Source organism: Palaemon carinicauda, chromosome 5 (assembly GCF_036898095.1).
Source record: "Palaemon carinicauda isolate YSFRI2023 chromosome 5, ASM3689809v2, whole genome shotgun sequence".
NCBI classification, from domain to species: domain Eukaryota; kingdom Metazoa; phylum Arthropoda; class Malacostraca; order Decapoda; family Palaemonidae; genus Palaemon; species Palaemon carinicauda.
This window is the reverse complement of record NC_090729.1, coordinates 75,400,301-75,428,253: the sequence shown is the minus strand read 5'-3', so window position 1 is coordinate 75,428,253 and position 27,953 is coordinate 75,400,301. Positions and strand designations below refer to the sequence as shown.

Sequence of the window (27,953 nt, the reverse complement as noted above, 5' to 3'; positions counted from 1 at the left end):
TTCTCCTTTTAATTTGTTGGGCAGTAACTTTCGGTCTATAAAATTTCTTATTCCTGATCTAGATATTAATCTTTGGCACTGTCGTTCAATTAGTTCATTATGCATGTTGCATAAGATTTTTCATAATTCTGACCATCCTTTACATTCAGATCTTGCTGGACAGTTCCCTCCTGTTCGTAATACTAGGCATGCAGTAAATTCTAATAGTCAGGCCTTCTCCATCATGAGGCTCAATACTATACAGTATTCTAAAAGTTTTATTCCAGCAGTGACCAAGTTGTGGAATGATCTTTCTAATCGGGTAGTTGAATCCGTAGAACTTCAAAAGTTCAAACTTGCAGCAAATGCTTTTATGTTGAACAGGATGACATGTCTATTTTAGTCTATATATTAATCATCTGTTTTAATGTGGTTAATGTTTTCTTAAATATCATATTTTAATTTTTTTCATTACTTCTGATATCGTTTATTTATTGTCTTATTTCCTTTCCCCACTGGGTTATTTTTTCCTGTTGGAGCCCTTGGTCTTATAGCATCTTGCTTTTCCAACCAGGGTTGTAGCTTGACTAGTTATAACAATATATATATGTATATATATATATATATATATATATATATATATATATATATATGTATATATATATATATACATATATATATATATATATATATATTCAAATAAGCCATATATTTTTTATGTATTAATGTTTGGATTCTCTTAACGACCTTGGGATCAGAGCCCCAGGCGAAATCGCACAAAGGCAATAGCTTCCGACCAGCCGGGAATCGAACCCTGGTCCAGGAAACTTGTACGAACAGTGACATACCACTTGGCCACGAAGAAAGATAAAAGTCAATGACAATTCTTCTGTACTTATACCTGTCGAATTCGGGTCTTTTGTACTTAGAATTGAAATCAACCCATCTCAACCATGGTAGCTAATTGGTATGTTTGTGATTTGGCATTTGATTAATGATAAATTTTGCACATTTAGACATGTTTTCATATCCAAATAAGCCATATATTCTTCTATACATTAATGTCTGGATTCTCTTAACAGCCTCGGGATCAGAGCCCCCAGCGAAATCACACAAAGACCAAGTATGAACATTCGGTATCTTCAGGAGACAAATAAAAATTGTCTGCAACGAGTAGCCTACTCTGGACCGGGAACATTTGCCACTGCATACTCTTACAAAACTGGTCTAGTATAAGAGTAAATATTCTATTTATGTATTTCATTTGTGTATTTAAGAGATGCATAGTCAACTCGTAAGGTGATTTCCACTTATGTAGGTAGGTTTAAGTAATGTATGTAAATTACATAAGACTTTCGTCATTCATTTAATTGTATTTTCATTCAATTCAGTATATGTAAATTTACGTTAATTTTAAGAATCGACTTTTTATTTCATGTAGTTTTCTCACGAAGTCTTATGTAATTTCGTTTAGGTATGCTGTATGACCCACACGAGGTATGAACTCGAGGGACTACATAATTTTTATGTTTCCACGTGGTTAGAAAGTGCATAAAAATTCTCGAAGTAGATTCACTATTTTTTTATTGTCACAGGAGGGAGCTGAGCGGGGTTAGCTGAGAGATGGTTGCCTCACAAGCAATGTTAGTACTCCCTTTTTCGAATTTACTAAGTTGGCAACCTTACGCCGCTAGAACCTTAACACCCACGTCACGAGAATGATCTATTAGAGTTTTCTAGACGAATTAAGTCAATATATATAGTCCCAGGTATGCATAAGCAGCAGAGACCAAGCCTATCCTTTCGAAAGAGCCAAAGTTCGCCTGGCCTCTCTATTCTCAAGTGTGTCCCATCAAACTTGAATAAGTTTTTTACCCAACACATATTGTGTATAGTGTTGTTCAAACGTTGGTGAAATTATTGAATGTTAAGTCAAATGTAGTGTGTTAATGTAAGTACATCTAACATAAATTTTTGTAACTGGCCCTGTGAGATTTAGGTTAAACAGTGACATGCATTAAAAAATTTTGCTTAACTGTTCTGAACCTTGTTGTAAAAGAAAAGACATATGGGTAACAGTTACATATACTAAATTTCTTTATGGTTTAATCATAAGGGTGATAAAGTGTTAACTCTTCATTAATTACCAACATTAAATATTTTCATGAATTAATTCCAGTGAAACAAGTGATTATATAATTTCCATAGAGTAACAATTTCTTGTCTTAGTGTAAGGTTTTGTTCAGATTTAATATTTCGAGTGATATAATTATGGTGTTAATTCTTTTGTATTATTGTTGTAACCTTTTATAGAATACATTTATTTTTGTAAAGTGTGTATTTATTTCGATCACCAATATTTTCTATCAGTACTTCGCTCGTAATCCATGACTATGAACCGAAGTAAGAGGTTGGTTTACAATAGTTCTTATAAAATAATCACCCAGTTTTGTTTTGAGTGTAATATAAGAGACCTTTGGATATTCAGCGTTTTATATATTGCCGTCTGGGAGTTGCGTAATATCCTAAGAGCTCGGGTATTATTTTTCAAGTGTAACAGACTTATGTAATATAATGAGGTGAGTTTTGGAGCTCTGGAATTTATGTAATTCTCCAACCGTAATAATAGTAGTGCATAGATGATAAATATCTTTTCATCTCATTATTTTTGTCTTTTGTGGGTGCTGAATGACCCCACATGTGATTAACAAGCAAGCTTCAGAAACACTTGTCACCTGACCTAATTAGTTCCATCGTTAGTAGGATGCTTTAAAAATTATAACGATATTCTATGATCCATTTCCATTTAGAGACCGTTCTTGTTCAGGTTTATTGCTACTTACAGTTAATCGGAACGGGAGTTTGTACGTGCTAAATCAATAGTGAAGAAAATATTCAAGTTTATCAATAGGCTATAAGGTAAAAAGACTGGTTGTACTTGTATCGCTGATAATGGTGAAATTTAATGAAAGACGAAAACTAAAAACTAATGAAACTTATTCATTTTGTTTTAACTTCCAATTCAAAGTCGACCGTGACAACAAAGAAGTGATCTTAAGATGCGAAAGTCTTGTGCTAGTTAGCAGTCACCATACCGAGAGGGACCTTTGGCAGAGTTGGTGCACGACTCGTACGTACCTCGGAGACGCTGATTTCTTGTCGGAGGTGTCTAAGGGAACGACGTCAACATTCGCAGGGGGAGGACTTCTGTTGCCTTTACGACCTCGTCCAGATCTGCAACACATGAAAAGAAAGTGTCTCATCAGAATTCACTCAAATATCTTTAGCAAAAGCTTTATTGCTCAACACTACTACGTTTTTTATTATGTTGGGTTCTCATAGAAGCACCTGATAATCTCTCTCTCTCTCTCTCTCTCTCTCTCTCTCTCTCTCTCTCTCTCTCTCTCTCTCTCTCTCTCTCTCTCTCTCTCTTTCCTTAATTACAAATTCATTATAAAATAACTTCAAGATATACATAAGTAGAGGAGATGAGAGGCTCAAGATGTAATCTCATGGAAAGACAAATTAGAAAATGAACACCATCCATTATAGCAAATGTAAATTAACTGAAATAGAAACCGAATCTCGAAGGGCACCATAAAAAGATGGCATTAAAAGAGCATACAAATAACCAGACAAATTACACAACAACGAAATAATCACAACTAAAATTAAGTGAAGCAACAAACAAACGTAACCTACCATGGTTCTGAGGCTTGTCCCACTTGTGTTGCAGTGTTTCTCTAATGTGTGTGAGTGTGCGCGTGTTATAATAGGGGATAAGGAAATGAAGCATAGATGAGGGAGTGCAAAAAGAGAGGCACAGCATCATCATCAACGTCTCTCTCTCTCTCTCTCTCTCTCTCTCTCTCTCTCTCTCTCTCTCTCTCTTAAGAATTCCAAACATAGAAATGATTAATCGTTTGATTTTTGCCAAAACATATTTTTCTTTCAATGCACCAGAGGTACTTCAAATGTGAATTTAAACGTTCTGGGACATTTTTCCATGCAATAAATTTCAACGAACAGTGATTTCTTGTATGTATCTTAACACTTTGGTATATGTATGCAAGTAGGAAGAAACAACCCCCCACCCCCACCCCCCGGCCCTTCTCACTCTCCATTCCCTTCCTTCCGCCTTCTCAAATTTCCACGCTTTCTGCCACTCCTCTCCTCTGCCCAACAGCTGCCTTGACTTACAACGGACAACCGAGACGTTCCTGCTATCACCATTTGCGTCTCTCTCTCTCTCTCTCTCTCTCTCTCTCTCTCTCTCTCTCTCTCTCTCTCTCTTTAACATAACTTCAAAAAAATAATCGCTAATTTATTTTTTCCAATGACACGCCTTCTCTCCGTTTTCCTTCGCGTGGCACTTCGGAAACAGTCGGTGAACCACGCGAAAGAAAATTAACAAATAACACACGGAGAGAAAACGTATCATTGGGAAAAATCAATTAGCGATTATTTTTTTGAAGTTATGTTAAAGAGAGAGAGAGAGAGAGAGAGAGAGAGAGAGAGAGAGAGAGAGAGAGAGAGAGAGAGAGAGAGAGGAGCATCGTTTTTTTCTTCTTGTATAAACCAATATCTGTGTGTGTGTGTGTGTGTGTGTGTTGCTTCTGCAACGATACCATACCAATAACAGCGACCCAATCCGAACTAAAGATGCTTTTCATTGTAAAATCACTTAATTCCTTATAAGATATAAGTGGGCATCACTGGCAACAATGATATATTCATCATAATCATATAGGCCTGGTATTTCAATACTTCCTTTTACGTGTCACTGTAAGTACACGTATCTGTTATCCTACCAATTTACTTATAAAGGTTTATTCTCAATGCATTACTCAATAAACTCTTTATGATAGTATGCAGACCTTCAAATCTTCAAGGTTTCATTTTATTCCAGACACACTTGTCAGTGCCTGAATACAAGAGTAAACTAAGTCCAAAACGAATGTGTGTGTTCAACATCAATAATATATCTGGCACTACGACCTTCAGACCTCTCTCTCTCTCTCTCTCTCTCTCTCTCTCTCTCTCTCTCTCTCTCTCTCTCTCTCTCTCTCTCTCTCTCTCTCTATCTGTGTGCCAGTGAGTGATTACACTTTTGCGACCCTATAAATATCATGATTTAACGCGGATAACAAAAGGCTATCGAGTGTAATATAGCTACAAGTTTTCGTGAATAGTCAGTGATTAGTTTGAGGTCGGAGAAGTGGGATAAAACGTCGGCATAGAATAGTTATCTTGTGAATTACTAAAAATCTAATCAAGATGGCTATGTACAACACGGGCAAGGCTTGGAGAGACATCGCTGGACTCAGCAAAAATAAATTCCATGAGTTGGCGAAACAGGAGCTCGACCGTCTGATAACAGAGGTCACTAGTAACGTCAACCAATGTGACGGAAAAATATTCGCAGACATATTGAAACAATATGATCCAATAAACTGGAGCAAATCTGCGGAAAACATCAGCAAAATAATAGAAGAAATTCCAAAGAAAATCCAAGTGTTAAAGAGACTTATAAAGAAAGTCTACATCAATCAACACATTCCATCAAAGAACAATAAGAAGTCCAATATGGTGAATATGCTGATTGATGCAATGGGAAAAAGAATGCCAAAATGGTGTAATACATGTAAGATATGGTATTCCATCAATGATCCTCAACAATTGATTAGAAAATGTGATGCCTGTCATGTCCCAACACATCCCACATGTGCTGAAATACAGCAAAAAATAAAAAATAAAGACACAAAGGTATTCTGCTCAACATGCTTAGTCTGGATAGAAAATATAATTAAGTCGAGACTAAATCTGCAAATAGTTGAAGATAAAGAAGAGGAAGAAGAAGAAATAGAAGAAGAAGAAGAAGAAAAAGAAGAAGAAGAGAACAATGAACAGGATATGTGTAAGGATGCAGAAGAAATCATTGATATAACCTATGATGCCATCCAACAACATACTTATGAAGAAATAAATTACCAGATGGAAACAAATAATAGACCCAAGAGACTCTACCCGGACCTACATAATTTTAGGGAAGAGCAAGAACAAGAAAAAATAGAAAAGAAGGATATAGTCTGCAATATGCTGAAAAGAGGGAATTGCAGATTTGGCGAAAGATGCTACTACAAGCATCCAAAGATATGCCATAATTATGAAATATATGGTAAATGTGCGTATTTAGACGGGTATGGAGACGAATGCAGAGATCTCCATCCAAAAATATGCAAAAACCTAAAAGAAGGAAAAGGATGCATTTACAACAAAAAATGTCGATATATGCATCCTGCAACCATGAATGAAAGTAAGAAAACTCAGCAAACTGAAAAGAAAAATGAAAGCAAAAAAGAAACAAAAAAAGAAACAAAAAAGCAGGCCGTGTATATACCGCGCTTTGAACCAAGAGCCCCAAGATATGAGGCCTTTCAACCCAAACCGGCACATTTAGAGCCCAACTACAAAGAATGCATCTATAATGCCAGGGGTTGGTGCAGATATGGGGACAGTTGCAGGTATACACACACAAATAAATACGAAGGCGAAAGAGCAAATATAATAGAAAAGTTGGATTTTTTAATGGCAGAATTCCGGGAAATGAAGAAAAGAACATCATATCAGAACAGGAAGGAAGCATGGGAGAATCCATATTATTACCAATATTAAATAATGGGGATGAAACACAAACCATAATAGTAATGAATGCACAGGGTTTAGTCACGAGTAACTCTAAAAGGAAAATAGAGTTCTTAGAAGAACTAACCCAAATTGAAAAAATAGATATATTAAATATAAGTGAAACATGGTATTCCCAAGAGACTGGCAGTGATGACCAGATAAAGGGTTTCCAAACTTATAGATCAGACAGAAAAAATAGGAATCAAGGGGGAACCGCAATATATGGAAGAGACATAAATCAAGGAAAAGTATGTGAAAAATACAGCAACACAGAATGTGAATTGATTGCGGTAGAATTTGAATTTGAAAAACTAATGAATATTGTAGTTTACAGACCCCCAAACACTAAGGAGTTTGACATAATAATAGAAAAAATAGATGATATATGTAGAAACCATAAAGACTGGAATATACTCCTATCCGGAGATTTTAACTTTCCTTTCGTGGATTGGAAAGAACGGATAGAAGAAAGTGGTTGTATGTATACATATAAAAAAGATAGTAATAGTAGCGCAGAAGATAAGAGGCAATTTGAAAAGCTTCAAGATATGCTATTAGAACATAATATGCAACAAATAAACCACATTCCAACAAGAAAGGAAAATGTCCTAGATCTAGTATTTGTGAATGAGGTGAATTATGTTAAAGAAATAATAGTGTATAACACGGGAATTTCAGACCACAATGTCATAGAATTGATAGTTCATTCCAAAGCAAGTGATCACAGAATTAATAAAAGCACAAAACTTTGGGAAGGATATGGAAAATATAACTTTTACAGTAAGAATATAAAATGGTCAGAAATAAATGAAGAACTGAATAAAGAATGGAAAAATGTATTTATAAGTGATAATATACAGGTAAATACGGATATACTGTACAAAATACTGGAGAAAATTGTTGAAAAATATGTACCGAAAAAAAACAATAAACAAAAGACGTGCATACCAAGAGACAGAAGGATCTTATTTCAGAAAATTAAAAAGTGGAAGAAAAATCTTGCAAAAGAAAAAAATGTGTGGAAAATGAGGGAAATAAAATGTAAGATAGAAAATGCAGAACAAAAGATTATACAGTCGAAAGAAAATGAAAAAAGGGACTTAGAAGAAAGGACACTTCAAAATATAAAAAGAAACCCCAAAGTACTTTACTCCTATGCAAAAAAGATGAATAAAAGGAGAATAGAAATAGGCCCTCTAAGAATTGAAGGACGGCTAACGAATGAAAAAAAAGGAAATATGCAACATATTAGCAGAAAAATATAAGAGTGAGTTCACGCCAAGAATTGCGAATGAGAATAATGAAACAGAAATGAGAGAAGAAAATGTTGAATATCTAACGGATATAGATATTAATGAAGCAGATATTGTCACGGCTATAAACGAAATTAAAAATGGATCGGCAGCCGGACCAGATGGAGTTCCAGCGATTTTGTTAAAAAAAACTGCAAACACTATCGCGAAGCCACTTGCAATACTGCTAAGACAGAGTATAGATATGAGCGAGATATATGTTAAACATAAATTAGCTTATATAACCCCTATCTTCAAAAGTGGATCAAGACTAGAGGCAAGCAATTATAGACCTGTTAGTCTAACATCACATATTATGAAAGTGTATGAGAGGGTAATAAAAAAGAAAATAATGAACCATTTGGTCAAAAATAATTTGTTTAATATGGGTCAACACGGTTTCGTACCTGGAAAAAGTACACAGACCCAACTGATAGCTCACTATGAAAACATATACAATAATATGATAAATGAAAAAGACACAGATGTGATCTATCTAGATTTTGCAAAAGCCTTTGACAAGGTAGACCATAACATATTGGAGAAAAAAATGAGAAAGCATAATATTGTGGGAAAGATAGGAAAATGGGTAAAAGAATTCCTGCAAAACAGAAAACAGATAGTGGTTGCAAATGACGAGAAATCAGATGAAGCCCAGGTAATATCTGGTGTGCCCCAAGGTACGGTATTAGCTGCACTGCTATTTGTTATTATGATCTCAGACATAGACTGTGATGTTGAAAACTCCGTAGTGAGAAGTTTCGCCGATGACACAAGAATAAGTAGAGAAATTACTTGTGATGAAGATAGGAACTCACTACAAAGAGATCTAAACAAAATATATGAATGGGCGGAGATAAATAGGATGGTATTTAACTACGATAAATTCGAATCAATAAATTATGGAAACAGAGAAGGAATGGTGTATGCATACAAGGGACCTAATAATGAGACAATCACAAACAAGGAAGCAATTAAAGACCTTGGTGTAATTTTAAATAGGAATATGTTATGCAACGACCAAATAGCAACACTGTTGGCTAAATGTAAAGCAAAAATGGGAATGTTATTCAGACACTTTAAAACAAGAAAAGCTGAACACATGATTATGCTTTACAAAACTTATGTGCGTAGTACACTCGAGTACTGCAATGTGATATGGTACCCACACTACCAAAAGGATATTGCGCAAATAGAGAGTGTACAAAGGTCCTATACTGCTAGAATAGAAGAAGTTAAGGACCTTGATTACTGGGAAAGACTGCAATTTTTAAAACTATACAGTCTAGAAAGGAGAAGAGAACGCTACATGATAATACAAGCATGGAAGCAAATAGAAGGAATTGCTGAAAACATCATGGAGCTTAAAGTATCAGAAAGAGCAAGCCGAGGTAGATTAATAGTACCAAAAAGCATTCCAGGTAAACTGAGAAAGGCGCACAGGACATTAATCCACTACGCACCAGCATCGATAATGCAGCGACTATTTAATGTGCTGCCAGCTCATCTAAGAAACATATCAGGAGTGAGCGTAGATGCGTTTAAAAATCAGCTCGATAAATACCTAAGATGCATCCCAGACCATCCAAGACTGGAAGATGCAAAATACACCGGAAGATGTATTAGCAACTCTCTGGTGGATATACGAGGTGCCTCACACTGAGGGACCTGGGGGAACCCAAACAAAAAATAAGGCAAATAAGGTAAGGCTCTCAGGAATTTCGTGCACTGAAATCTAAGGAAACGTACGTATAAGTTTGCAGAGCGCAACAGCTTCCTGTTGATCATGTAAGAACTAGAAGAAAAACCTTAGAAGCATTAAGGTAGCAAAAATATTTTTAAAAATTTCGTAGTATATCAAAAGAGGGAAGTACCACTGATTTTTCTTATTTACAATACGTTGAATTTTGTGTGTGCAAAAGAGAGAGAGAGAGAGAGAGAGAGAGAGAGAGAGAGAGAGAGAGAGAGAGAGAGAGAGAGAGATACGATTAATAAATATAATTTTCACCATCAACAAGACCATAAGAAAGAAGATTTTATAATATTTCCATTTAAGAAAAAACTGAGTCCAGAATGAAAGGTGAATACTTATTGAAGATCAAGTATGTAATGCAGAACAAGATGGTGCCAGTGAAATCACTGTAAGGGAAAATAGTAAACGTACATGAGCCATGTGTGATAGAAAAGAAGAAAATGCAAGATTAAAGAAATATATAAGTGATTTGAATGAAAATGTTGAGCAAATTATAAATGATTAAAAAAACAGAAAACAATCTAGAGCCATTATCTAGTAAAACTCAAATAAAAACAATTATAACAAAGAAATAGGTAAACGAAAGGGGTGAAAACATTGCATCAGTTTTAACTCTGAGAGGCATAAGTTCCAAATGTATAAGTATCTGAGACTTAAGAAGGCTTGTAAAACTCCATTAAAAGAAAGAGCGAATAGATTCTTCTGTGAGCCTGGGATTTTGACAAGTGTTTTGTCTTTATTACGCGCTAAAGCTAAAACTTTTACAGTAAAGGAAAAAAACGGCGGTATTAAGTTTGGATGAAATGTTTATTAGTACTGAATGGTGCTACGATAAGAAAAGGGTATGGATGTATTGTATAAGCTGCTATCCAGACTCCTGGTTTTTATTTTAGAAGGTGTTGTAGGGAAGTGCAAACAACCAATTTCTTTCAACTTTGATGAGGCAAACTTGAAGCAGTTACTATTGCAAATCGTAATGCATGATGAGGCTGTTGGTTATCCCATAGTTGCTATTGTTTCCGACATGGGATCAACCAATCTTCACATGTGTAAAAAATTAAGCCTTGATCCTCTTCTCAATAGGATTGTATTCAAGAAACCAAGTGCTTACAGGAGGGAGATATACGTTTTTGCCGATGTTCCCCATTTGATTAAATTGAAATTAAAATAACTTGATTGATTCACTATTTTATTTAGGCGGTGATTTCATTTCTGACACAAGCATCCGTTAAATGTTGGCAAAATCTCGTACAAAATATGGACTGGCTTGTAAAATTAACGAACTTCATCCATCTGCTAATGGACAGCACAGGCAGCATATCAAGTATGCTGTGCAATTATTTTCATCTTCTTTACGCAAGTGATTCAAGGTATTTGGTGTCTGTTGGAAACCAATACCTGGCAAGCTACCCTAGATTTGATGTCAATGATAAACGACTGGTTTGATATAATGAATTCAAACATGTATGGCGATATACCAGCGTGAGTGCTTTTGGAAATAATAGTTTTTCAAACAAATACTTAGGAAATAGTCACGAGGTAGTGACTTCTTTAATCACAGAAAACAAGATGACTACACATTACAAAAAAGGGCATAATTCTTTCTAGTAAGTCCGTTATTAATCTTTCTAATATGGTTACAGGGGTTTTTAATAGACTACATCATGACGCAAGAGTTGAATCAAGACTGCTTAGAGCATCTGTTCGGTTGCATAAGCCAATGCAGGGCACATGCGATCACCAATGCTGTTGAATTCAAGTTTAGGCTCAAGTCATAGATTCTTGGAAAAGATGTAAAAATAATTAGTGAAAAAGAAACATCATTGCACAGAGCCACAATTAGGATATTTAGACAAATGATTCTGCGTGAAATTCAAAATACAGTGAAGATAGAGAATTGGCATTAATAATATTCTTGACCCGCTCATTGTTTAAAAATTTAAATTTTGAATGCCCCACAAAGGATATAAATAATCAGGTTCTATATAAAGAAAAAAAAAATAGCTACCACTGTAATTGAAGATGAAGCTCTTAAATTTATAGATGGTTATATTGTCAAAATGTTTTCTACAAAATATCCACAATTGCAAAGAAAGAAGTGTAAAAATACAAATGAATTGTGGATTGGGATGGTAAACAGAGGTGACCTGTATGAGAAGTTAGAGGAATTTTCTTCTCAATCAATTGTCCTACGAGAAGAATTCAACACAATTAACGGTTCCTCCCTTTTAAAGGGAGCAAGAATTGCTCAAAGGGGAATAACAATCATGCCTTAATATATTGCACATGGCCCCGCCCACCAGAGAATCGCTAGTTGAGGCCGGCGTGACGTCACAGTCAGATAGAGGGGTTAATAAGGTGACAATTCTCTCCGTCTGACCTCTTTGTATTGGCCTTGGCACCAACCTTTGGCCGGACAGGGACCTTTTTTTTGGGGGGGGGGGGAGAGCGTGAGTAAAGCCTCCAACCACACATTCAGGTATATTGCTCAAGACGGCTCCCGTCAGCGAGAATTACTCTCTCTCTCTCTCTCTCTCTCTCTGCCGGGCATATTATAGGTCAAGGCCAAGGGTATAGGTGGATTAATACTACGTTGATGACTGCCGAATAATTTTGTATTTTCCGGTAGACATATCCAAAATTTAAACGGGGACCATTGCGACTCTATTCTTTGGTACTATCGTATGGGTTAATGATTTACGTATACATGATCCCGTCGACGTCAACTTTAAATTCGTTAATAACGTTGTGCCCTAATAGTAACGTCATTCATGGGGCGCCAAATATACAGTAGCTAGACCAGAGTCAATACAAGGCGAGACTGTGGTCCGGATGCCACTCTACGCCAGTACCACGAGAGGCAGCCCAAGATGTGTTTGGTAATGACAAAGTTATTTGTAAAGTGTAAAGCAGACCAGAATTATATAATCTCAAAATAAAGGATTATAACGACCGAGAAATAAAATGTAAGTGCTGGACTGAAATAGGAATTCAAATTATTCTCTAGTTGTGTATGTTCTAAGCTGGACTTGTTCTAACCTAAGGAGAGAGAGAGAGAGAGAGAGAGAGAGAGAGAGAGAGAGAGAGAGAGAGAGAGAGAGATCCCTTTAAAATTTAGATGCAGTGACCAAAGGATGGCTGACTAGGCTATGGTCACAGTCGATAATGTACAGTTGAGGACACAGGCACAAACACAGAAGTTGTGAGTCTCAATAGGCTTCGGAAAAAACGATCGAGTAGTATGAGTAAAGGCAAGGTCTATAGAGTACTCTATTGACCTTGAGTAAAGGTGTAACACTGAACAGCGTCAGCGATGCAACATTTCTAGGGGTCGTGCATCCAGACCCTTAAAGTAAAGGTTGTGTGAAGTTTGACGAAGTTCGTCAAAAAGTTTTCGTGCCCAAATACGATGCTTTTATGAAAGTTAATTAACATTTGGGAGAGCTCAAGGAACATCATGAAGAAACTATAGAGAAATGTGAAAAGCTACAAGGAAAAACTATACACAGCGCCAGTAACGACTCAATAAATCATCCTCGGCAATTAGCAGAGAGAGAGAGAGAGAGAGAGAGAGAGAGAGAGAGAGAGAGAGAGAGAGAGAGAGAGAGAGAGAGAGAGAGAGAGAGAGAGAGAGCACTGTAACGAATACCTTCCTTTCATTTTAAGAGAATTTAAAGACCATGACTTTATTTTCATGGCGATAATTCTTTCCGATTATCTGCATCGTTCGATGACAACACTGGGCACCGGTAAGTTCCGCCGTCTTTATACTAAAAAGTTTCCAGCAAGAAACGTACCATACAGTAGACGGCAATTATGTTTAAAACGTAAGTCAACCAGTCTAAACGGAGAGATATAATTTAGTTTTCTTAAGTTTTCCCTATTTATGAAAAGAACATTTGGAACACTTATTCCAAAAGTTTGGTGTTGGAATCGAATAATTTTTTCCAGCTTCTGGTTTACCGCCTCGACATATTTCTTTCTCAATGCAATCTGTTTCAAATGTTTTATGTTATTGTAGGAGGTAAAATATATTTTCATTTCTTTCTCTGATTTTGTTTGCTATAGTCTTATTCTTATCCTTGCTAATAGTAAGACAGACGGACACAGTATCCTCTTCACGAAAAGGCGATGATCTTCATGAAGGATGCCACCCACACCTTGTAGAAACGCTAGCCCTTCACTCACTGGCGCCTTCCACGGCTATTCTGTTGCAATTATATAGAACAAGTAAACTTTTGGAGAAAATAAAATGTTCCAATACAGTTTCATCACTTACATATCAAAATATCAGACTCGTTTACTCTTTTTTTGTACGAAAATGCAATATAGGAAATATATTTCGAATTTCATTTTCTCTCTCTCTCTCTCTCTCTCTCTCTCTCTCTCTCTCTCTCTCTCTCTCTCTCTCTCTCTCTCTCTCTCTCTCTCTCTCTCTCAAAGGACGTAGTTACATCTAAAGCAGAACTAAACTGATTTCTCATACGGACATACTTCAAACGCCAGGAAGTCATTTGATAATTTACTTTTGACGATTGCCTTCTATTATGCTCAAATGCATCCTTTACTAAAAATACTGACTTAAATTCTTTTCAAATGCATCCTTTACTAAAAATACTGACTTAAATTCTTTTCAAATGCATCCTTTACTAAAAATACTGACTTAAATTCTTTTCAAATGCATCCTTTACTAAAAATACTGACTTAAATTCTTTTCAAATGCATCCTTTACTAAAAATACTGACTTAAATTCTTTTCAAATGCATCCTTTACTAAAAATACTGACTTAAATTCTTTTCAAATGCATCCTTTACTAAAAATACTGACTTAAATTCTTTTTAAATGCACCCTTTACTAAAAATACTGACTTAAATTCTTTTCAAATGCATCCTTTACTAAAAATACTGACTTAAATTCTTTTCAAATGCATCCTTTACTAAAAATACTGACTTAAATTCTTTTCAAATGCATCCTTTACTAAAAATACTGACTTAAATTCTTTTCAAATGCATCCTTTACTAAAAATACTGACTTAAATTCTTTTCAAATGCATCCTTTACTAAAAATACTGACTTAAATTCTTTTTAAATGCACCCTTTACTAAAAATACTGACTTAAATTCTTTTCAAATGCATCCTTTACTAAAAATACTGACATAAATTCTTTTTAAATGCATCCTTTACTAAAAATACTGACTTAAATTCTTTTCAAATGCATCCTTTACTAAAAATACTGACTTAAATTCTTTTCAAATGCATCCTTTACTAAAAATACTGACTTAAATTCTTTTCAAATGCATCCTTTACTAAAAATACTGACTTAAATTCTTTTCAAATGCATCCTTTACTAAAAATACTGACTTAAATTCTTTTCAAATGCATCCTTTACTAAAAATACTGACTTAAATTCTTTTCAAATGCATCCTTTACTAAAAATACTGACTTAAATTCTTTTCAAATGCATCCTTTACTAAAAATACTGACTTAAATTCTTTTTAAATGCACCCTTTACTAAAAATACTGACTTAAATTCTTTTCAAATGCATCCTTTACTAAAAATACTGACTTAAATTCTTTTCAAATGCATCCTTTACTAAAAATACTGACTTAAATTCTTTTCAAATGCATCCTTTACTAAAAATACTGACTTAAATTCTTTTCAAATGCATCCTTTACTAAAAATACTGACTTAAATTCTTTTCAAATGCACCCTTTACTAAAAATACGGAATTAAATTCTTTTCAAATGCACCCTTTACTAAAAATACTGACTTAAATTCTTTTCAAATGCATCCTTTACTAAAAATACTGACTTAAATTCTTTTCAAATGCACCCTTTAATAAAAATACGGAATTAAATTCTTTTCAAATGCACCCTTTACTAAAAATACTGACTTAAATTCTTTTCGAATGCATCCTTTACTAAAAATACTGACTTAAATTCTTTTCAAATGCATCCTTTACTAAAAATACTGACTTAAATTCTTTTCAAATGCATCCTTTACTAAAAATACTGACTTAAATTCTTTTCAAATGCATCCTTTACTAAAAATACTGACTTAAATTCTTTTTAAATGCACCCTTTACTAAAAATACTGACTTAAATTCTTTTCAAATGCATCCTTTACTAAAAATACTGACTTAAATTCTTTTTAAATGCACCCTTTACTAAAAATACTGACTTAAATTCTTTTCAAATGCACCCTTTACTAAAAATACGGAATTAAATTCTTTTCAAATGCACCCTTTACTAAAAATACTGACTTAAATTCTTTTCAAATGCATCCTTTACTAAAAATACTGACTTAAATTCTTTTCAAATGCACCCTTTACTAAAAATACGGAATTAAATTCTTTTCAAATGCACCCTTTACTAAAAATACTGACTTAAATTCTTTTCAAATGCATCCTTTACTAAAAATACTGACTTAAATTCTTTTCAAATGCATCCTTTACTAAAAATACGGAATTAAATTCTTTTTAAATGCACCCTTTACTAAAAATACTGACTTAAATTCTTTTCAAATGCATCCTTTACTAAAAATACGGAATTAAATTCTTTTCAAATGCACCCTTTACTAAAAATACTGACTTAAATTCTTTTCAAATGCATCCTTTACTAAAAATACTGACTTAAATTCTTTTCAAATGCATCCTTTACTAAAAATACTGACTTAAATTCTTTTCAAATGCACCCTTTACTAAAAATACGGAATTAAATTCTTTTTAAATGCACCCTTTACTAAAAATACTGACTTAAATTCTTTTCAAATGCACCCTTTACTAAAAATACGGAATTAAATTCTTTTTAAATGCACCCTTTACTAAAAATACTGACTTAAATTCTTTTCAAATGCACCCTTTACTAAAAATACGGAATTAAATTCTTTTTAAATGCACCCTTTACTAAAAATACTGACTTAAATTCTTTTCAAATGCACCCTTTACTAAAAATACGGAATTAAATTCTTTTCAAATGCACCCTTTACTAAAAATACTGACTTAAATTCTTTTCAAATGCATCCTTTACTAAAAATACTGACTTAAATTCTTTTCAAATGCATCCTTTACTAAAAATACTGACTTAAATTCTTTTTAAATGCACCCTTTACTAAAAATACTGACTTAAATTCTTTTCAAATGCATCCTTTACTAAAAATACTGACTTAAATTCTTTTCAAATGCATCCTTTACTAAAAATACTGACTTAAATTCTTTTCAAATGCACCCTTTACTAAAAATACGGAATTAAATTCTTTTCAAATGCACCCTTTACTAAAAATACTGACTTAAATTCTTTTCAAATGCATCCTTTACTAAAAATACTGACTTAAATTCTTTTCAAATGCACCCTTTAATAAAAATACGGAATTAAATTCTTTTCAAATGCACCCTTTACTAAAAATACTGAATTAAATTCTTTTCAAATGCATCCTTTACTAAAAATACTGACTTAAATTCTTTTCAAATGCATCCTTTACTAAAAATACTGACTTAAATTCTTTTCAAATGCATCCTTTACTAAAAATACTGACTTAAATTCTTTTCAAATGCATCCTTTACTAAAAATACTGACTTAAATTCTTTTCAAATGCACCCTTTACTAAAAATACTGACTTAAATTCTTTTCAAATGCATCCTTTACTAAAAATACTGACTTAAATTCTTTTCAAATGCATCCTTTACTAAAAATACTGACTTAAATTCTTTTCAAATGCATCCTTTACTAAAAATACTGACTTAAATTCTTTTCAAATGCACCCTTTACTAAAAATACTGACTTAAATTCTTTTCAAATGCATCCTTTACTAAAAATACTGACTTAAATTCTTTTCAAATGCATCCTTTACTAAAAATACTGACTTAAATTCTTTTTAAATGCACCCTTTACTAAAAATACTGACTTAAATTCTTTTCAAATGCATCCTTTACTAAAAATACTGAATTAAATTCTTTTCAAATGCATCCTTTACTAAAAATACTGACTTAAATTCTTTTCAAATGCATCCTTTACTAAAAATACTGACTTAAATTCTTTTCAAATGCATCCTTTACTAATAATACTAACTTAAATTCTTTTCAAATGCATCCTTTACTAAAATCACTGACTTAAATTCTTTTCAAATGCATCGTTTACTAAAAATACTGAATTAAATTCTTTTCAAATGCACCCTTTACTTAAAATACTGAATCAAATTCTTTTCAAATGCATCTTTTACTAAAAATACTGACTTAAATTCTTTTTAAATGCATCCTTTACTAAAAATACTGAATTAAATTCTTTTCAAATGCACCCTTTACTTAAAATACTGAATCAAATTCTTTTCAAAGGCACCCTTTACTAAAAATACTGACTTAAATTCTTTTCAAATGCACCCTTTACTAAAAATACGGAATTAAATTCTTTCTAAACGCAATCCTTTACTGAAAATACGGAATTAAATTCTTTCTAAACGCAATCCTTTACTAAAAATACTGAATTAAATTCTTTCTAAACGCAATCCTTTACTAAAAATACTGAATTGAATTCTTTCTAAACGCAATCCTTTACTAAAAATACTGAATTGAATTCTTTTCAAATGCACCCTTTACTAAAAATACGGAATTAAATTCTTTCTAAACGCAATCCTTTACTAAAAATACGGAATTAAATTCTTTTCAAATGCACCCTTTACTAAAAATACGGAATTAAATTCTTTTCAAATGCACCCTTTACTAAAAATACGGAATTAAATTCTTTCTAAATGCAATCCTTCACTAAAAATACGGAATTAAATTCTTTCTAAACGCAATCCTTTACTAAAAATACTGAATTAAATTCTTTCTAAACGCAATCCTTTACTAAAAATACTGAATTGAATTCTTTTCAAATGCACCCTTTACTAAAAATACGGAATTAAATTCTTTCTAAACGCAATCCTTTACTAAAAACACTGAATTAAATTCTTTTCAAATGCACCCTTTACTAAAAATACGGAATTAAATTCTTTCTAAACGCAATCCTTTACTAAAAATACGGAATTAAATTCTTTCTAAATGCAATCTTTTACTAAAAATATTGAATTAAATTCTTTTCAAATGCACCCTTTACTTAAAATACTGAATCAAATTCTTTTCAAATGCACCCTTTACTAAAAATACTGACTTAAATTCTTTTCAAATGCACCCTTTACTAAAAATACTGACTTAAATTCTTTTCAAATGCACCCTTTACTTAAAATACTGAATTAAATTCTTTTCAAGTGCACCCTTTACTAAAAATACTGACTTAAATTCTTTTCAAATGCACCCTTTACTAAAAATACTGAATTAAATTCTTTTCAAATGCACCCTTTACTAAAAATACTGAATTAAATTCTTTTCAAATGCACCCTTTACTAAAAATACGGAATTAAATTCTTTCTAAACGCAATCCTTTACTAAAAATACGGAATTAAATTCTTTCTAAACGCAATCCTTTACTAAAAATACTGAATTAAATTCTTTCTAAACGCAATCCTTTACCAAAAATACGGAATTAAATTCTTTCTAAACGCAATCCTTTACTAAAAATACGGAATTAAATTCTTTCTAAATGCAATCTTTTACTAAAAATACTGACTTAAATTCTTTTCAAATGCACCCTTTACTAAAAATACTGAATTAAATTCTTTTCAAATGCACCCTTTACTTAAAATATTGAATTAAATTCTTTTCAAATGCACCCTTTACTAAAAATACGGAATTAAATTCTTTCTAAACGCAATCCTTTACTAAAAATACGGAATTAAATTCTTTCTAAATGCAATCTTTTACTAATAATACTGACTTAAATTCTTTTCAAATGCACCCTTTACTAAAAATACTGAATTAAATTCTTTTCAAATGCACCCTTTACTTAAAATACTGAATCAAATTCTTTTCAAATGCACCCTTTACTAAAAATACTGACTTAAATTCTTTTCAAATGCACCCTTTACTAAAAATACTGAATTAAATTCTTTTCAAATGCACCCTTTACTTAAAATACTGAATTAAATTCTTTTTGAATGCACCCTTTACTAAAAATACTGACTTAAATTCTTTTCAAATGCACCCTTTACTAAAAATACTGAATTAAATTCTTTTTAAATGCACCCTTTACTAAAAATACTGACTTAAATTCTTTTCAAATGCACCCTTTACTAAAAAATACTGACCTAAAATCTTTTCAAATGCACCCTTTACTTAAAATACTGAATTAAATTCTTTTTAAATGCACCCTTTACTAAAAATACTGACTTAAATTCTTTTCAAATGCACCCTTTACTAAAAATACTGACTTAAATTCTTTTCAAATGCACCCTTTACTAAAAATACTGACTTAAATTCTTTTCAAATGCACCCTTTACTAAAAATACTGAATTAAATTCTTTTCAAATGCATCCTTTACTAAAAATACTGAATTAAATTCTTTTCAAATGCACCCTTTTCTAAAAATACGGAATTAAATTCTTTCTAAACGCAATCCTTTACTAAAAATACGGAATTGAATTCTTTTTAAACGCAATTCTTTACTAAAAATACTGAATTAAATTCTTTCTAAACGCAATCCTTTACTAAAAATACTGAATTGAATTCTTTCTACGTCAACACCCAACAAGATATTATTCTAAATCGAATTTCTTCTTGTGACATCTCGACTGTTGTGTATATATATATATATATATATATATATATATATATATATATATATGTATATATATATATATATATATATATATATATATATATATATATATATATAAATACACACACACATATATATATATGTATATATATATATATATATATATATATATATATATATATATATATACATATATATATACATATATATATATATATATATATATATATATATATACATATATATAACTTGAGATTTGCAGATGACATAGTAGCGTTTAGTGAATCATGGGAAGAATTACAAATGGTGACAGAATATTTGAAAAGAGAAAATAGAAATGTAGGACTGAAAATGAATATGAGTAAAACTAAGATATTATTAATTTAAAATGCAGAGATAACAAATAAGAGTTATTGAGGAACCTCTAGAGATTATTAAGGAAAATACGTACTTAGGAAAGACAGTAAGTGTTTCAACAGGACACGAGACCGAAACTAAAAGAAGGATAAGTATGGGATGGAGAGCATTTGGTAAACACAACGAGATAATGAAAAATGAAATGCCACTTTCGCTAAAAAGAAAAGTATTTAATCAGATGATCCTATCAGTGATAACTTATGCATCAGAAACTTGGAGCCTTACTAAATCCTTAGAACATACTGTAAGCTAGTTACAACTCAAAGAGCTATGGGAAGAATAATTATGGGAATAACAATAAAGAGACATAAAAAGAATAACAAGAATACGAGAGCAAACTAAAGTAGAGATTATTCTAATTTCTAACAACTCGTAGGAAAAGAAATTGGCATGGGCACGACATATAATGAGAATGACAGACAATAGAAGAATGGGTCCTTGGAGATTGTAAAAGAAGCAGAGGAAGGGAGAGAAGACGATGGATCGACGAACTACAGAGAGACCATAAAAAGACACAAATGGAAGGGCACATCTGAGTACTTTGTTTTGCAGTGGACTAGTATATATATATATATATATATATATATATATATATATATATATATATATATATATATATATATATATATTAAAAAGCCAATCTACAACCTTAGTTGGAAAAGCAAGATGCTATAAACCCAGTGGCGAAAGGGAACAAGGAAATAGATAAGCTACAAGAGAAGTAATAAATAATCAAAATAAAATATTTTAAGAACAGTAACAAACAAGAGTAAGAGAAATAAGATAGAACAGCGTGCCCAAGTGTACCCTCAAGCAAGAGAACTCTAATCCAAGACAGTGGAAGACCATGGTATTCTTACTTGCTTATTGCTGTCCTTCGAATCGAAGACGACTTCTGCTTCTCTGTGATGGGGATGAAGTTAGATCTGTTGTCGTTGGTGCCATCTTGCATGGCTGTGAAGACCAATTCTGGATCCACACACTCTGCCACACAACTGGAAAGTCAGGTCTGGGTTGACCGGGGGTATCCGATCTCGACGGTTTTGTCTTCTCTCCCTGCACTGTTGTCTTGCCTGGTTCCGGGTGTCTTCAAGTTGACTGACTCCAGCTTTACAGAGTGAGCGCCATAGTGGTCTGTCAGAGGCGTTCATTTCTAGTTGCTCAGGTTGTATGTTGCACTTCTTGAGCGTAGCTTTGATGTTGTCCTTGTACCTCTTTTTCTGACCCCCTGGATTACGCTGAGCTTCAGGGAGCTGACTGTAGAGGACCTGGCGAGGAAGATGTTCTGGCATACGGATGACGTGGCCGATCCACCTGAGTTGTTTTTCTGCTAATGTGGATTCTATACTCAGCAGGTTTGAACAGTGGAGAATTTCAGAATGAGGTACTTTGTCTTGCCATGTGAGCCCTAATATACGCTGAAAACAGCAAATATGGAATGCCTCAAGTTGTTTTACATGTCGACGGTAAGCCTTCCAGAATTCTGCTCCATATAGCAAGGTGGACATGCAGACAGCTCTGTACACAGCTACTTTTGTTTCTGTCTTGAGGTGGTGATTTAGGAAGACTCTGGACCTGAGTCGGCCGAAAGATGCGGAGGCTTGATTTATCCGGGCAACTATTTCCTCATCAATATTGTGTTTTTAAGTGAAGATGCTTCCAAGGTAGATGAAGCTATCAGCTTGTTTGATGGCTTCCCCATTCAGATGAAATACTGGGGATCTCCTTCAATTATTTGCTGGGATAGGATTTCAGTTTTGTTGATGTTAACTTTGAGCCCCATGGCTCGGTAAATTGATGAGACAATGGTAAGGCTGCCTTGGAGGGCATCTGGTGAGTGAGCCACTAGAGCACTACCCAAGATTAGAGAACAATGGTTTGATTTTGGAGTGTCCTTCTCCAAGAAGAGCTGCTTACCATAGCTAAAAGAGTCTCTTCTACCCTTTCCAAGAGGAAAGTAGCCACTGAAAAATGACATTGCAGTAGTTAACCCCCTTGTGCAAAGAAAAATTTTTGGTATTCCTAGTGTTGTCAGGTGTGTGAGGACAGAGGAGAATGTGGAAAGAATAAGCCAGACTATTCGGTATATATATATATATATATATATATATATACACATATATATACAAACTTACGTAGCTGGTCTAACATAAGAGTAGATTATTTTATTCACATATTTCATTTGTGTATTTAAGAGGTGTATAGCCAGCTTGTAAGGTGAGTTCCATTAACGTAGAATTAAGTAAATGTATGTAAATTACATAAGACTGTTGTCATTCATTTAGTTATATTTTCATTCAGTTCCGTATATGTAAATTTTTGTTATTTTAAAGAATTAAATCTTCATTTCACGTAGTTTGGTTGCAAAGTTTTGTGAAATTTTGTTAAATGGTATGCTGTATGACAAACGCTAGGGATTGTATCTTGTTTCCATGTGGTTGGAAGTTGCATGAAGGTACTAGACTAAAAATTATTCTTTTTTCAATGTTATGAGAGGAGGTGGGCGGAGTTAGCCGAGTGTGTTGCCTCGTAGAGCAACGAATGAACCATACTTCAAATCTTCCAAGTTGGCAACCTGACATCATGAGAAGCCATCCAGACCATGCCTCCAAGCTACGAAAAGGCAGAATTAGAAGATTACAGAATGAATTAGGATGTTATATTAGGTCCTAGCAATGCATAGGAACCAGAGATCCAGCCTGACCATCCAAAAGAGCCAACGTCCAACAGCCCTCTCACTAGGATCTATCCAGCCACTGCATTTTTCCTCTCAAACATGAATAGTAATTTCTCTCCAACGTATACCATGTATAGTGTTGTTCAAACATTGCTGATATTATTGTGTGTTTAATCTAAAAGTGAAGTGTGTTAATGTAAGTACATTTTGAATGGTAAATTTTTTGCGACTGGCCCTGTGAGATTTGGTTAAAAAGTGAAGTGTATTCATTTATGCTTAACTGTTCTGTAACCTAGAGTGAGCCCAAAAGGACGTACGAGTAACAGTAATGTATATGTAAGTGTAATTACTGTTTATCTACTAGTGTTAAAGGGTCAACTTTTTTTTATTAATTATCTAAATTAAATATTTTCATAAATCAATTTCTAGTGAAACAAGCGACTATAATTTTTTGAAGTGTTATTTTTGTCTTAGTCTAAGGTCTAGTTCAGATTTAAATTGAGTGATTTATTTTTTATTATTACTGTTGAATTGGTATTTTTATAGAATATATTTATTTTTGTAAAGTGTGTATTATTTCGAACACCAATAATTATTTCAGTGGTTTGCTCGTATCCCCTAACTAAGAACCGAAGAGGTTGGTTTTAGAATAGTTCCCGTTAAAAGTAATGTAATCACCTAGTTTTGTTTTGGGTGTAAAGTAAAGAGACCTTTTAGATATTCAGAGTTTATGTATATTAACGTCTGGGAGTTGCATATTATTCTCACAGGTCAGAGGTATTCACTTGTACATCAGATTATGTAATATAAAGCAGGTGAGTGTGTGAGCTCAGGAATTTACGTACTGTAATTTGCTAGTCGTAATAATATATATATATATATATATATATATATATATATATATATATATATATATATATATATATATATAGAATAACACTTTAAGATAAAAGGAGCGTCTCTCTCTCTCTCTCTCTCTCTCTCTCTCTCTCTCTCTCTCTCTCTCTCTCTCTCTCTCTCTCTCTCATAGATTTCAGTTTCCCCTGACACTTGTTTATTGCATTTTAAGTCTCATTATATTCTTGATGAATATTTATTTTACACAAAATCAAGTAACCAGTGACTTTCCCCGCCGTTGCTCTATGTTTTTCTAGCTTTTTTTCCTCATGGCCAAAATCGTTGCAAAACTAGTGCGTATCTTTCAGTAAATGAATAAATGAATGCGGTTACCGTGTGTAGAAAAAGTTCAAGATATCTGTCTTCTGGAACCCATGGGCAAAGAGCCTCGCTGATTTAGTGATATTAATCCGTGCACTAAGATTGTCAAAACGAATAAAGCTCATAGGGCGAAACGCGTCACATCGATCCCCGACTATTGCAGATAGTTTAAAAAAGAAAAAAATAGGATCCAGCGAACATGACTTAGGGGTGAATGATTTGCTTCTTGCTCTGCCTCTCCGTACTCCAGTTCTGGCGGATGATTCTCTCCTCGTTAGATCGACCTTAGGCAGCAACAAAAGGAAGCCATGACGAGATGAACAGTTTTCAGTTTTCTTCTCATTATCAAACATAGATGTTTGCGCCAATCGCAAGAAAGTAAAAATATGTAAATGAAGAAATAACTTTCACACACAAAAGCAAAGACCACCAATCCGTGGTGATACTACCGCTAGAGAGTTATTGGATCCTTTGAGTGGCCATGTAGTACTACATTGGATCCCTACCTCTGGTTACGGCTCATTTTTGCTTTGCCTACACATTCACCGAATAGTCTGGCCTATTCTTTCTACATTCTCCTAGTCTTCAAACACCTGACAATAATGAGATTACCAAACAATTCTTCTCTCATGTGGTAACTACTGCACTGTAATTATTCAGTGGCTACTTCTTGGTAAGGTAGAAGATACTCTTCAGTTATGGTAAGCAGCTCTTCTTGGAGAAGGACACTCTAAAACCAAACCATTGTTCTCTAGTCTTGGGTAGTGTCATAGCCTGTGTACCATGATTTCCACTGTCTTGGGGAAGAGTTCTTTGGCTTGAGGGTACACTGGAACACGCTGTAATATCTTATTTCTCTTCCTCTTGTTTTTTTTTAGTTTTTTATTGTTTATATACGAAAGATCTATTTTACTGTTGTTACCGTTCTTAAAATATTACATTTTAAATGTTCATTACTTCTCTTGTAGTTTATTCATTTCCTTGTTTCCTTTCCTCACTGGGCTATTTTTTCTTGTTAGAGCCCTTGGGCTTATACCATCTTGCTTTTCCAAGTAGAGTTGTAACTTAGCTTCTAATAATAATAATAATAATAATAATAATAATAATAATAATAATAACACTGCAGTGTACCCGAGATGAAAAGGCAGTTATGAAATGTCTTCTCCTTCATTCGCTTCTTTTGTCTTTTATCATTCCTCCTTTTCGGGCATCATATCCTTTTAGACCACTTTCAATAAGATATACTTCATTTCACTGTGTTTGTCAACGATTATCATTATCTTTTAACATAGGCATTATAATGACAGCAATAGATTTTTGCCAAACAGAAATATAGCACAGAGGGCATACATTAAACAAGTGAGACGACCGACCGTTTAACCACACAACCAGAGTAACGGATCCTTCTTAAGCAAAACAAAAAAACCGTCAGAAGATTAAAGAAGAAAAGGAAACACATCTGGAGACTATTATATTTAATGAATAAATTTTCTACTAGACTTCTCTTTTAATCCTCCAATAGGGATATAGACTCTAATTTCTTGGCCAGTCGTAGGTATTGTTTTTATATGAACTAACCTGCCTTTATTTATTTCATCAGTTTGTCTGTTAGCTGGATTACGTCAAAACTTCTTGCCTGATTTTTACCAAATTTTGAAGGTGATCGGATTAAGATTATGATTTAGGTTATTTTTCTTTATTATTATACAGTAGATTCATTCACGGTCAAAAAGGGAAAGTTTGGTCCGTAGACTTTAGTTAAATTTTGACACTCTTCATTGGTGTTCATTTGAAATCCCTGATTGCTCTTTATACTTTTTGTTAATGTATTCCTTATTCATGCATACTATTTATTGACCTTAAACTTTTATAATATGAACATTTGATTATTATCAATAATCAGAATTTATACTAACAATAATAATAATAATAATAACAATAATAATAATGATGATGATGATGATGATATCATAGCCTAAAAAATTTAAATTTGTCACTGACATTCTCTTTAAAAATCACATTTTTCCATCGAAGGTTCCAATAGAACACTTCAGAGTAGTTTCATGATTGATTAATTGATTTGAAGTTTTCTGGCATCCTGACATCGAGGGTCATTGACGCCGACGTCGTTTCATGAACAAAACGTTGATCCGATAGAAATGAGTGTGTGACTATACAATTGTAGAACTGAATTTAAGGCACGCCAGGAAATATAAAGATTACAAATATTTTCTTTTTCTATTGCGGGGTAAAGGAGAGCTACAGTGTAGGTCAAAATCAAGGTCAAAATCTAGAACATACTTTACTCTCCCCATAAAGATCAACGTTCATCAAAGCTCAACTCTAGGCATCTCAGCTAAACAGCTAAAGGCAACTAGTTCACTAGTAAACTATTACAACTTTTACTCTTAATAGGGAAGACAAGGTGGCTCTAGCACATAAATGAACCTCTGAAATTTTTGTTCATTGATTAAAGTATCGCTGTCACAATTTTCGAACTTTTACCTAACAAACTCTGATTTACTTCCGGACCGATTCCGGGGTCGATTATATGAACTTTGTAAATCTACAAAATCCGACCTGATTATTCCACACTAATTTTCTGTTTACACACATTTTTGATCCAGTATAAACTGTGTTCATTTTCGCACAGTTTTCATGGGGGTTACTCTGCGGGAATATCATTTATATCATATTGTTCAACAAGTCTCGGAGTTCATCAATGTTCTGGTATCGCAAATGTCGCCGCGCCATAATATTTCATTCACATGTCCTCATTGTATTATTATTATTATTATTATTATTATTATTATTATTATTATTATTAATGCAATGAAGCTGAACTTCTCCATGAAAAGTGACTTTCTTCCTATATTTCCAAAAGCAGAGTTCGGCAAACAGAGGTCGGTCGATGCGCCAACAAAGGAGAAATAGGATCTGGTAAGAAGACCTTCAAAAGCTGTGGCTGCAACAGTCTTGCACTGGTACTCTCTCTCTCTCTCTCTCTCTCTCTCTCTCTCTCTCTCTCTCTCTCTCTCTCTCTCTCTCTCTCTCTCTATTACATTGCTTCCATCAAAAATGAAAACAAAACTGCTTAATTATATTCAAATATTACGTATGGACCTACTGTATATACAAATATATGAGAAAAAAAAAGACATAAAAAAGGTTTTAGTCCACTGCAGAAGAAAGGCCTCACATGTTCTTCCACTTGCGTCTGTTTATGGTCTTTCTATGCCAGTCCACACCCGCAAACTTTCTTAGTTCGTCAATTCATCCTCAAC

At 33.4% G+C, this 27,953-nt stretch overlaps 1 protein-coding gene across 3 annotated transcripts in view; it reads right to left on the bottom strand.

Annotated features, from left to right (window-relative positions):
- Positions 1–27,953, bottom strand: part of LOC137641340 (uncharacterized) — an 826,722-nt gene that overhangs the window by 417,917 nt on the left and 380,852 nt on the right. For all 3 annotated transcript variants that reach the window (XM_068373796.1, XM_068373798.1, XM_068373797.1), the window contains exon 2: positions 3,118–3,213. In XM_068373796.1, the coding sequence (XP_068229897.1) occupies positions 3,118–3,213 (96 nt within the window). The remainder of the gene's footprint in view (positions 1–3,117; positions 3,214–27,953) is intronic.